Source organism: Astyanax mexicanus, chromosome 1 (genome assembly GCF_023375975.1).
Source record: "Astyanax mexicanus isolate ESR-SI-001 chromosome 1, AstMex3_surface, whole genome shotgun sequence".
Taxonomy (NCBI): domain Eukaryota; kingdom Metazoa; phylum Chordata; class Actinopteri; order Characiformes; family Acestrorhamphidae; genus Astyanax; species Astyanax mexicanus.
This window is the reverse complement of record NC_064408.1, coordinates 36,319,921-36,332,983: the sequence shown is the minus strand read 5'-3', so window position 1 is coordinate 36,332,983 and position 13,063 is coordinate 36,319,921. Positions and strand designations below refer to the sequence as shown.

The following is a 13,063-nucleotide window of genomic DNA, read 5'->3' as shown; positions in this document are numbered from 1 at the left end:
AAGATGAATCAGTTTACAATTTGTCCCAGTTTAGAGCAGTTTGAGCGCTGTCGTAAAGATGACCTGCTGCTTTGATATTTCAGCACTGCAGAGCGAGGTTAAAGAGGACATTAAACGCATGCTGGACACGCAGCTTGTTGAGCAGCAGATGTTAGAGGAGGTTGGAGGGTGTTGCAATTCTGCTGGAAGATTCTGGCGAGTTCTGTGGCGAAGGCTGGGCCCAAACCCGGAGCCAAGGAACCGGCGCTTAAAGATCCCCTTAATCCGGTCTCACCTCTAAAAGATCCCATGCTGGCTTTACATTTGAAGGAGTTGGAGTTGAGCAAACAACACCATAAAATCCAGCTGCTACACATCCGAGCACTGGAGCTCGAGACTCACAGAGATGTCTGGGTGAAAGATCTGGAGGTGGATATGGAAAAAAGCAGGCCTGCTCTCAACGTCCTCCTCCTCCTCCTCCTCTTCCTTCTTTCCCAGCCCGTCTCTGTTTGCTACTTATCCTGTTCCTGCTCCACATGTGGCAATGAGTGCACCACGGTACACCCAAACTGTTACTTCTCCAAAGCTTGATGGTAGAAGGCATATTGCTTTAATCACTAAGTTCAGAGGAATTGAAATTGACACATATTGGCCATATTTTTCAGCGTCTGAGCGCACTGCGTAGCGCTGTGCTCCAAGTACATTCTGTCTTTTACTTGTTTTGCAGTACGAGGGATCGGTCATATAATAGATAGCATTTCTGATTAATCATGAAGAACTGCTGCCACAGGAGTACACTTGGGGAATCCCACATCTGTAATTTCATGCTTATCGTTTATGTATTTTCATGCTTATTTTGGAGTTGGAGGCTCGATACAAGTGCATGTTGGTTTTATCAGCAGCCAATATTATACTATATAAGTCAAACAAAGCGACAAAAACTAATAAACAATAGACAATAAAATAAACATCACGCAGGGACCAACACAAACAGACGTAAAACCAACCAACAAACAAAATAAAAACGACAAACCATAACAAACCAGAAACTCAGAAGCAAAAAAAACCAAACAAAAAAAAACAAAGCAAGACTGTGGTTCAAAAAGCATGACAGAAAACATAGGAAAACATGGTGTGTATATGTACCTACATACATACAAGAAACACCTGGAGAAGATAACGAGGGGGTGGGGTTACAAATAATAAGACACAGGTGGGATCACAAATGAGCGGAGACAATAGAGGAACATGTGTTGTAAAACAAGCAGAGTAAGGAAGATAAACAAGAACAAAAGACAGGAACAAAAAGGACTAAGGATAGAAGCAACATGATCATGAAACAAACATGATCTAAAGTATAACATACAAGTTGTGAGATGTTATCTTGTGAGCGAGGCTAATCACTGGCCATAGTAAGCTCATAGTAAGGACCAAAGACTGATAGTGGGTACCAGACAGAGGGAACATTACATGATCTTTCCAAATCCATTCCTCGATCCAGAGTTTTCTGCCCCACCCGCTTTTCCCCAGATGTGAAGCTCACGCGGGTTGCCAGATTGATACATAAGTGGCAAGCAATGACGAGTATTACTTAGTAGCTGATCAGTGAATATTTATATATATAAGTTTCAATGTCCAGAATGTCGGTCTCTCCTACACTGGTGGTGGAGGTAAATTATTTAAAGTTTTATTGTGAGTTAGTTGAACAAATTTGGGCACATATACTGTATATTCAAACAGAGATCTATGAGTTGATTCAATTATAATAACTGAGTTTAGTCTTTTGCCATTTGCAGCTTCTTTTCCATTGCCTTCTTGCACAATCTATTTGCATTCTGGGTGTGTCCAACAGTTTCTGACACTCACCATCAGTGTGTAGTGATTCCTTCCTCACGCTACCTTAGGTAAATTGTAGATCATATACTGTGATTAATAAACTAACTGGTCTCTGTGTTGTAGGCTGTGAGAACAAGTTTCATTTTCAGTATATCTGTTTTGGGTGTGCTCTGTTCACTCTATACTGTTTTCTTTCTTCTTCTACTTTTCTATGAGTATTTTTTTTAATGAAATCAAAAAGAAGGCTAAATACAAATCTACAATTTTTATTCACCTGAGCATCACATCCAAAGTAGAATTATCATGCAAAAATATATAGTACCATACATTTTGTGCTCTGGTAAAGTTGGCAGAAATTAATTATATTAATTATGTAATTCTTACTAAAATCAATGTAGTATACAGTACTTGATTAAATAAAATAATATAAGTCCAGGGAAATCTTAATTTTATATATATATAAAATTATATAAATTTATTTATATATATTTATTTATATATGTATTGTGTATTTGTTAAGCTCACAGTACTTAAAAAGCTTTGATTTAAGTCAACTTATTGGGTTTTACAGTGTATCTATTGTTAGCAACCTTACTGAAGCTCAGTACCTGCTCAGCAATCGATTACCAGGTTGTCTGTTTCCATGGCTGCAGTACACTGTTTGTGTACTGGTGTCTATACCTGGCAAACCAGAGTGTGGAAATGAGACTAGGGGAATAGCGGTAGGCAGATTTGGAGGCTAAACTCCAGATTAACAGATTTCTGTGATGTACCACAAAGTTCAAATAAGAACAAATAAGAGGTGCCAGTGCTCAGCATGTTTCCTTAATGTATGAGCTTGTCCTGCTTGCTGTGAAAGAGTTGCTGTTAATTTAAGTATACAGAACGTTTCCTCAGCCACTATTTATGGAGTTTTGGCTGATAAGTTGTGACTCCCCCCAAGAGCTTTGGCTCCAGTGAATGAACTTTATTTCAAACTGTATTGAATAAATAAATGTTGTAATTGCCATAAAAGTAGACATCTGATTTCCTTTTTCCTGCTTTGAAAGGTGAATTTATACCAGCTAATAATGTCCATCAGGTGACTGTAGATGTTCTCTAGTCAGTCTCTGCGACGCACACATGGAAATTTTTCTTACTGTGCAGCAGTGCTGACATGGAGGCCAAGCTAGAAAATGGGGAGTATTTGAAGAGGCTGTGGAATGAAATTAGGAAATACAGGCACCCTATATATGTGCCACAAGTGAGCATAGTTCGTTCTCTTTTTCATCCACTGATTTATTTTGCTTCTTAGAGCGTTGTTGTCCATGTTTCCTTCTCATTATCAGATGCACTAAAAAAATAACACTTTTAATTAACTTCATTTAATCATGAACAGTGGTTCTATTTTAGTGAACTGTGCTTTCTCAATGTGAGAATATCTTTTTGGAAATAAAAACAAAACCCCTTAGTTTAAAAAAATACAACCAATACAACTAAATTTGGTTCCAACCTAAACCAAAATTAAATTAAGCCCAAAATAATTAAATTTCTTCAAAATTTGTACCAGTCAGCCAACAGAGAGCCGCGTAGAATGTTTTTGTGCATTGGTGTAAATTGCTTTGAAAGGCTTTAGGTTCCTTTTTAGCAACTAAGTTTAATTATTTGAGTCTATTTATTAAATCGCCACTAACTGAACATAACCTAGACAGATGTCATCAGTCAATTGCTTTCTTGACAGTGAATTTTGAACACAGGCCTGTGGACGAGGGTACATCCCACCGCTTGTCACGCACACATACACATGCAGCAGTGCACAAACCCATAGCCCATGCCTGTTAGAAGTTATGCAACTTTTACATCAGCAATAAACCAAAAAAAAAAAAATACATACAAAATATAAGTCAGTGTTTTATTATTTAAATGACCTGCTCACACACCTTCCCAGCATTAACGAGGAGGTCAGTTTCTGGTGCTGAGGAGTGTTGGACACGTCCAGTTAACTGTGTCATTAAAACAGCAATCCATCAAAGTCATAGCGCATCTGGCTTTTAAAGTAACACTGATTGGTTTATTGCAAGCTATGCCGAAAACACACCCATAATTAATTAAGAGAACTAGTACACGACTTGTTATGTACTTTTCCCGTCATTATGATAGCAAAGGCACACTGACACACCCTAAGAAAAAAAAAAACTGTGCAGTTCACAGTAGACGGGTGTCAGGGTTAGGTGCAGGAAGGACAACGTGGCAGAGGCAAATGCAAACAATAATTAATTTAGAAAAATAAATAAATAAATAAACTTAACTCAAAAGACCAGGACCGAGGAGTAATGGGAAAACACGAGGACCACTGACAGACGTAAAAACATACAAGGGTCGACACACGAGAAAGGAAACATGGACTATAAATAGTAGTGGACCGGGAAACTGGAAACACCTAGGACTAAGGGGCGGAGTTACAAATGAACACAGTTAAGTGGAAAATTACAGGGAAACAACACAGAGGAGCACAGGTCACGTGGGGGTCACACACAGAGACATGAGAACAGACAGGAAACAAGGCAAAGACGTGACAACGGGTCACCTATAGATCGCTAAAAATAAGACTCATGTATTCTATCTAAACAAATCCTGTTATTGTAACTGAAATACATATATCTGTTAAATTAACAGATATCGAATTTAACTGATTTCATTTATTAATTGGGACCTTATGAATCGGTGGTAGTATCCTATTACAGTATATATGGTTATTTACCTATTTTAAATATTGTTATATTCAATATTTAAGATTTTTATTGTCCTGTCGCGGAGTGCAGGTGTACATGTGAGTGAAACATTTGGGTGCAGATTCCCACCAATGTGCAGAGAATAATACTTACAAGAATAATAATAAAATAAAATATAATATAAAATAAGACATACAGATAGCTTTACAGTATAACACTATACACAATACACTCAATAACAATACACATAATAACTATAGACAAATATTGCACGGAAATATGTTAAGTAGGACTGAATATGTAAATATATGATGCAATGTAGGTATGCAGATATCTAGTGTGTGTGTGGAAGTGAGGTGTCAGGAATACCCAGGCAGGGAGACGAGGAGGCGGACACAAGTGCAGGTAGGGTGAAATCAATAAATAATAATTTAATAAATAAATAACAAGTAACAAAGAAACAAGAAACAAGTAAACACTAAAACACGGAACAGGGATATATATACAATGAACTAGGGAATAAACTAAATGTCTGAAAATAACCAGAAAACAAATGAGAGGAACCAGAGAACTAAAACAAACAAACTAGAGAATATAATAAAAATAAACAAACCAAACAGGGCAGGGAAATAAATACAAGGGAATAAACTAATAAACACAAAGCAGGGTTAAATACAAGGAGTTAACGGAAATAAACAAGGGACGAGAAACATAAACTGGAGATAAACAGAGAAAAACACGAAATAAGGAGCACAGGAAACAAACTAGGAATAAACACGGAGCTAGGGTTATAGAAACGCGGAGAAACACAGAGAGACAAAACAACAGAAGTTAGTGCAAAGACCGACGGAGACAAAGTGGCAGAGGAGTGCTATTTATAGTAACATGAAACACACTAGAATTGGAAACACCTGGGGAAGGGGCGGAGCTACAAATGAGAAACATTTAACTAGCTAACTAGCTAACACTGGCCATTTGAAAAAACAACAGCAAAAACAACAGCAAACAGCAATTATTCACTCAGAAAAGAGACCCTTTTAAATGTATCACTACTAAAGCTTGAAGGACAATTTTAATGCACACTGAACCTAATTTATTTGTTAACTTGAGAAAGAAAGGAATTGTGACTAATTTTATTACTGTTATAATGTAATGGATATAATAACATATTGTAAATAAATATTAAACTTGTGTCTAATGTGTGCAATAGAACTTTTGAGAAATATCTATTTTAAATACTTACCCTATATTTTGAGTATTTAAGGTCCATTTATAGTGTTTGGGAAACTATTTTAAATATTTAATTTATTTAGTAAGGGTAGTCGTGTTAAATTTGTTGGGGTATCTCTTTTTAAGGTCTGGTGTTCACATTCTTTAGTTATTTTTCTGCTAATGAATTCTGATTTCTTGATATTTTTGTAATGTGTTTTAATGTAATGTAATGTGTTGCGGGACAGAGTAAACACAACAGTATTTACAGCCTTAATTCAAAGCCTTAGTGTTTTATAGTATGTGTACTCCTAACAGTAAGTCACAAACCTATATACAGTATTGTGCAAACGTTTTAGGCACCTGAGATAAATGGATTAGTGTAATAAGTGTAAAAAAGAAGAAAAATAAAAAAATACCATGATATACTGTGAAAGTGTCAGAATCTTGAAAAATACTACGATACACATTTTTGGTCATACCGCCCAGCACTAATAAATAAATAAATAAATAGATAGATACGATAGATAGATAGATACGATAGATACGATAGATACGATAGATACGATAGATACGATAGATACGATAGATAGATAGATAGATAGATAGATAGATAGATAGATAGATAGATAGACAGACAGACAGACAGAGAGGTAGTGCATGACAAAGATTAAGTATAATACAAATGTGCCATGTGTATAAAAACCTGTGCAGAATGTGAGTGGGTGCGTGAGGTAGTGTGTGTGTGTGTGTATGAGAAGATAAATGTGAGTGTTACCTTCAGCAGCTCGCTTGAAGAACACCTTGCAGCTGCCACAGGTGAGCGCGCCATAATGACACCCAGATGCTTCATCAGAGCAGATCAGGCAGGTGCGCTGAGGAGGGAAAAAAAAGTCCATGGGAAACACCTCCCTCCCACCCTCAAACCTGCAAAACACACACACACACACACACACACACACACACACAAAGAACTTTATTAATAATGAATCCTAATGAGAGACTGTAACACACACCTCAGTTTACATCACACTCAGAAAGTGTTATTAATTTAGCCTAATGAAGATCATGCTGTGTGATGCTAACTGCTCACTATACACTTTAATTACTTGTAATTAGCCTTATATTTCAACTGTAAAGCGTCTATGAATTATTCAGTCTCTACTATGAAACTGAAGATTATTCAGGTTTAAAGGGTTAAATCTTTCATGAGTTGTTCAGTGAAGTATTGGAGGAGGAGGGGGGGAATAAAAGATTGTTGTCATTCAATACTGCCCTTCTGTCTCTCTGACACGGTCTCCTCCCAGCGCCTTAATCAAACACCAATAGATCAAAAGAGCCACAACATAATGCCTACACACTCCCACTCCCACACACACATACACACACACACACACACACACAAATACACACAGTGTCCAAAATGATTGTGTTTTTATTTAAGTTATTTAAAGTTGTTCACTGTCTCAAAACTAATTGAATTTAACCCTAAATTCAGACATTTCATATTACAGTACAATATTTCTGTAAAAAGAATACAGTATATAAGTGAAAGAGAAGTGTATGTTTATTTGTTTGAACAGACAAAATGTATTCTGATTGAAAATTGGAGCAAAAGAACAATATACATATGTATATATGTATATATGGAAGTTCTAATTAATTAACCTTCTTTAAAAAAAGCATGCAACACGTTTGCTGTTAAACAAAATCTGAGTGAATCAGAACATGTTTTCTATGCAGTGTTAACAATTCATTTTAAGCAAGGTTTACTACACTTAAGTTAAAATTATTTGTATTTACCTGCATATAGTACTTCATAATTTAGATGTACTTTTGATAAGTATATTTCTTTTAGTTAAAATTAAGAATATTTCTATTCATTTAATACCGTGCATTAGGACCAGTTATCTTCTTATACTTCTAATTACTGAAACTCTAACAGATTACACCTTTTATAATGGCAAAAATCTAAACATTTTTTAAAGTGTCTGAGTGGTAACTGTGGCATTTGGCAACAGCACGAGCAGAGAAAGGCACAACAATTGATATCTCAATACATTTCCTCATTTGGTCGATACAATATAATTACAATATTGATATTCCACATCATCATACACTGACAGAGCAGGTTTATAGGGTTTAAATATTATTTAACAACAGTGAAAGACATTTTCACTGTACACTATATTTTTTGCAATGTTTTAAAAAAAAAAAAATTATCTGTAGTGTCAGATTCTTAAAAACTGCTATTTAAATACTCTTTCATGCCCAGTACTGCAATTTTTCTGAACATCATTTTTAAAGGAGTTGATTAATGGTTATAAATTAAGATTGTAAATACTTCAAAAACATTACAACACATAAATAGAAAGTACAACAGTAACATTTTCTTTTTTTCAACAGATCTAATAAAATTAAATACAAAGTCAGTTTACTCGTTTAATATGTTATTATACTTTAATGAATACAGTCATTGGCAGAAATGTTAATGATGACTGATGGAAAAGATCAAAGTAATGCTTAACAGTATTAATGAATGTGGAATCACTATTTGGTACACAGGCTACTGTTGTCCTTTCTTTTAATGCGTTTTAACTGCTTATTAATAGTTTATAACCTAATCAATAACCATTAATTAACTCCTTTATAAACTATTTATAAACCCTTTATGAAGGAGCCTTATTTTAAAGTGGTACCAAATATCATCATATTGCCAAGCTCTACACATATGCCTCTACAGATATAAGTGTGGGCAGCACAGGGGAGACGGCTACACATTGACGGTGAGTGTGAGTGACAGGTGGACTCACCCAGAATACAAATAACTGGTGCCAAGAGCCAGTGTGAAAGATGTTTTAGAGTTTTATTCATCAAGGTTCTTTCACCCTTATTAAGACTGAACACTGCTTCTGAGCATGCTCACAAAGCAGGCTTTTAGCTGAGTGTTATATGAAGTAAAAAATCAAGGGCGTAGGAGTGGGTGTGATTCAGGGCTGGACTGGTAATCTGGCGTACCAGGCAAATGGCTGGATGCTGATTTTTTTTCTTCCTTTTTTTTCTAAGAGACCGACCCACAAGCTCCCTCGCTCGCATAATCGTGCAAGCTCTCTCTCTCTCTCTCTGACAGTCTCTCTCTCTTTTTCTCGCTCTTTCCCTTTTTTCTCTGTCTCTCGCTCGCTCGCTCTCTCTCTCTGACTGTCTCTCTCTTTTTTTCGCTCTCCCTTTTTTTCTCTGTCTCTCGCTCACTCTCCCATTTGCTAAAATGAATCAAAGCCCACCCTATAGTGACTTAGAACAAGTTCCAGTTAATTACGCGCTGATAGATAATTGATAATTGCTTTAGCCAACTTTAATTAGAAAAACACTCCCGAAAGGAGGTGCTTTTCATGGTGGGGTGCGGATTTTGGAGCACTTTCAAAATAAAAGTTTATTTAAAAAAATTTCTGCTTTTTCTGAGGTGTCATTTTTTGGGGGGACAAATCCACCTATTTCTACGCCAATGCTTGAAAGTTCATTCACTGTTTTAAATCTGCAACTGTTGGAACTTAAAAATGCAATTTGTTGGTAACTGAGTAAAGTTTACTAATTTATTCAAATAATTTTACAGTGTAGTGTCACGTCCTCGCTAGGTTTCCCTGTGTTCTCCCGGTTTCCTCGTGTGTTTCCCCAGTGATTTTCCATTAGACACCTGTGATGGAAAATCACTGGGGAAACACATTAGGAAGCGGGGAAAACACATGGAAACATAGCGAGGACGTGACGTAGTATTTATTGTATTTTTGATCTGTGATTTGTTTATTTATAAAAAGGAAATTCATTGACAAGGCAACAGAACTGATATTACACTAGATGTTCCCATTATGCTTGTACATGTGTGTGTGTGTGTGTGTGTGTGTGTGTGTGTGTGTGTGTGTGTGTGTGTGTGTGTGTGTGTGTGTGTGTGTTTGTTTCTACGCTTTTTGACCTTGTGTTTTGGACACTTTTGCAACCTTGAGTACTCACAGTGTCCATGACTGATCCAAAGTTTTGTCTACAGACGGGATCCAAACTGTTCTCTAGCTCGCACACACGCACCCACACACACACACAAATACACCTGCACACATGCAAATAGACAAGTATATATATACAGTATATATATATATATATATATATATATATATATATATATCCTAAAAAATATTATATTTCTTACCATTTTTTTTAATTATTGACCAAATGTGATGTTTTTTTTTTGTACTTCTATTTAATTTTTATGACAAAAGAACCAAGTGCTAGAGGCGCAATGTTTTTGCCTGTGAGAAATAGGTGCATCTCAAAAAATTTAAATGTAAATAGCAGTAAAAGTTACTTTTCAGTAATTCAGTTAAAAATGTGAAACTCATGTTCTATAGATGTATTACACTTGATTTATTTTATTGTTGATAATTGTGGCTTACAGCCAATGGAAACTCAAAAATCAGTATCTCAGAAAATTAGAATATTAAATAAGAGCAACTGGTACTTTTGGCAGTGTGGGCAGTGTGCCAAGTCCTGCTGGAAAATGAAATCTGCATCTCTTTAAAAGTTGTCAGCAGAGGGAAGTGCTGTAAGATTTTCTGGGAAAACACTGCACTGACTTTGGACTTTGGACATGTCTCTCCAAACCATCACTGACCATCAGTAAATTTTACATTTCATTTGGAAATCAAGGGAGCAGAGTCTGGAGGAAGAGTGGAGAGACACACAGTCCAAACTGCTTGAGGTCTAGTGTGAAGTTTCTACAAATGGTTTGTAGAGTCATGTGATCTGCTGGTGTTGATTCACTGTGTTCTATTAAGTCTAAAGTCAGTGCAGTTTTGTTTTCCCACAAAATCTTACAGCACTTCATGCTTCCCTCTGCTGACAACTTTCATGGAGATGCAGATTTTATTTTCCAGCTGGACTTGGCACACTGCCCACACTGCCACATACCTGTTGGTCTTGTATAATATTCTAACTTTCTGTGACACTTATTGTTGGGTTTTCATTGGCTGTAAGTCATAATTATCAACAATAAAAAAATTAATATAAAGTGAAATATAAAGTGAAATAAAGTAACTTTTCAATGATATTAGATGCACCTGTATAGAAATATGTTCAGTAAAAATATATGTATACCATGTCAGTTGTTTTATCTCCATTAGAATGACCTTTACACTGCCTTACTGAGCTCCAAAATAAAACCACATGTCTGGGAAAAATGACCCCAATCTACAAACCATTTCACACAAATCTGCCTCTATTCACATATTTCCTGAATCAGATATGATTAAATATAACAGAACATTTATTCTTTATGAAGCCCCCTGCTCCATAAAGCTCAGGCAGACCACCTGCCTACCACAGGGCAGCAGATTTCAGCTAGGGGTTCCAAAAATAGATAACTAATCACGTTCAAAACAGATATTTACTATAGAGTTAATGTGTTTTGATGCTGTACCACAGTTTTTTTTATTATATATTTTCCGTAGTTCATAATGTATAAATATCAGAATCTTCAATATAGTTTTGTCACCCACTAAGTGGTGTGTGATTCTGATATGACAAAGAGGATCTGGAGATCAAGGCAGCACATCCAGAAATCCCCAGGGTTAATACGTTAATTTGCTCATCTCATTATCTGCACAAAACAAAACACAACAAAATAAATAGGGCCGCTAGGGTCAAGCGAGGGGTGCACATAAACACAAATATGCACATGCACACGCACACACACACACACGCACACACACACACACACACACACGCACGTACACATCTTCCCAAATGTTTAAACGCATTTCTAGAAACTTGGCTCAGTTTCTCAAAACTCTAAACACAAACTGAAAATGATTAAGGGCTTGGTGATTCCTTCCACCAAAACAACACACACAGCTATTTATATGCTTATTTATATGCTTATCTCTTGTAGAGCATCACATAAACACTGACAAGATCAATTCAAAGCACTATTATCAGAAGTATTTGGTTGTGTTTTTGACATCATGAGGCCACTGTACAAATTCAAATGCAGACAAGTCCATGGAAATATGTTGGCTCTGTTCTTTATATTTATTTGGTGCGGTGTAGGACCCTCTCATATAGCATTACAGTACTACATGTATATGCCACAAAAATGTAAGCTGTTTTTACTGTATGTAGTTTGATGCAAAATTGTAATTTTCACCCTTTGTAAGTACAATGACAAACAACTGAGGGAAATGATCAGTTCACAAACAAAGAGGTAAAAAAAATATATTTATAATTTACAGTTTTTCCCAAATGTTTACACAAAAAATGTGGAACTATGCACACAAATCCAAAAACATGAAGCTCATGTGTCGACATCGTGACTCCAAACTGCTAAACTCTAAACACAATTTCACATGTTCTCACTCAAATATCATTCTAAATCACAGCTTTGCAAATCCCTAAACACAAATTTCATCTTTTAGAACACCTTGGTCACCTAAGAATCACTGAGCTTCAAATACAAAACTCTAATTACCAAATAGTCTCACACAAGCTGCAGCTATATAAACTTAATTAGAAGAACGTTTCAATCATTTGTCAGAGTATAAAAGAAGCCTCACGTGACTGACACAGCTCTTCTATGTTGTCATCTGGGATAATGTAAGTTTCCACTGGGCAGCTCTGGTCAATGATTGGTTCTCTAAATCCACAGTTTGTTGTGCTGCACCTTCCACCATATTCCCCATTTCTCAATCCAATAGAGGAATTCTTTTCTGCATGGAGGTGGAAAGTGTAAAAACGCAGACCCCGCGAGCGTGTGGCTCTACTTCATGTAATGCGGGAGGCATGTGATGACATCCACGCAGATGATTGTCAAAGATGGATTTGCCATGCGAGGCGTTTTTCCCCCCGCTGTTTGGCGAGGGAGAATATTGCAGCTGATGTAGATGACGTCTTCTTGCCTGATCGAGATCAGAGGTCTGATGAACAGTGATCTGTTTCTTTGCATTTTGCAATAAATACATTTTTGTGTCCTCTTTGTATGTGAATTTTCCTTATCATGTTTCTCATTGTGAAAATAGGTGAAAATGACAGTTTTGCAACATTTTACATACAGCACATATAGCTTATATTTGTATAGTACTGTAAATGGGGGGGGGTCCTACACCACACCAAATAAATAAAAACAACAGAAAGACAACATATTTCCATGGACTTGTCTGCATTTGAATTTGTACAGCGGCCTCATGAAGACAAAAACACAACCAAATACTTCTGATAAAAGTGCTTTGATTTGATCTGGTCAGTGTTTATTTGATGCTCTGTAAGAGATAAGCATAAAATAGCAGTGT

At 36.3% G+C, this 13,063-nt stretch overlaps 1 protein-coding gene across 1 annotated transcript in view; it reads right to left on the bottom strand.

The window, feature by feature from the left end:
• ar (androgen receptor) overlaps window positions 1-13,063 on the bottom strand; it is a 206,579-nt gene that overhangs the window by 155,169 nt on the left and 38,347 nt on the right. The window contains exon 2 of the mRNA XM_022685081.2: window positions 6,514-6,662. Within this exon, the coding sequence (XP_022540802.2) occupies window positions 6,514-6,662 (149 nt within the window). The remainder of the gene's footprint in view (window positions 1-6,513; window positions 6,663-13,063) is intronic.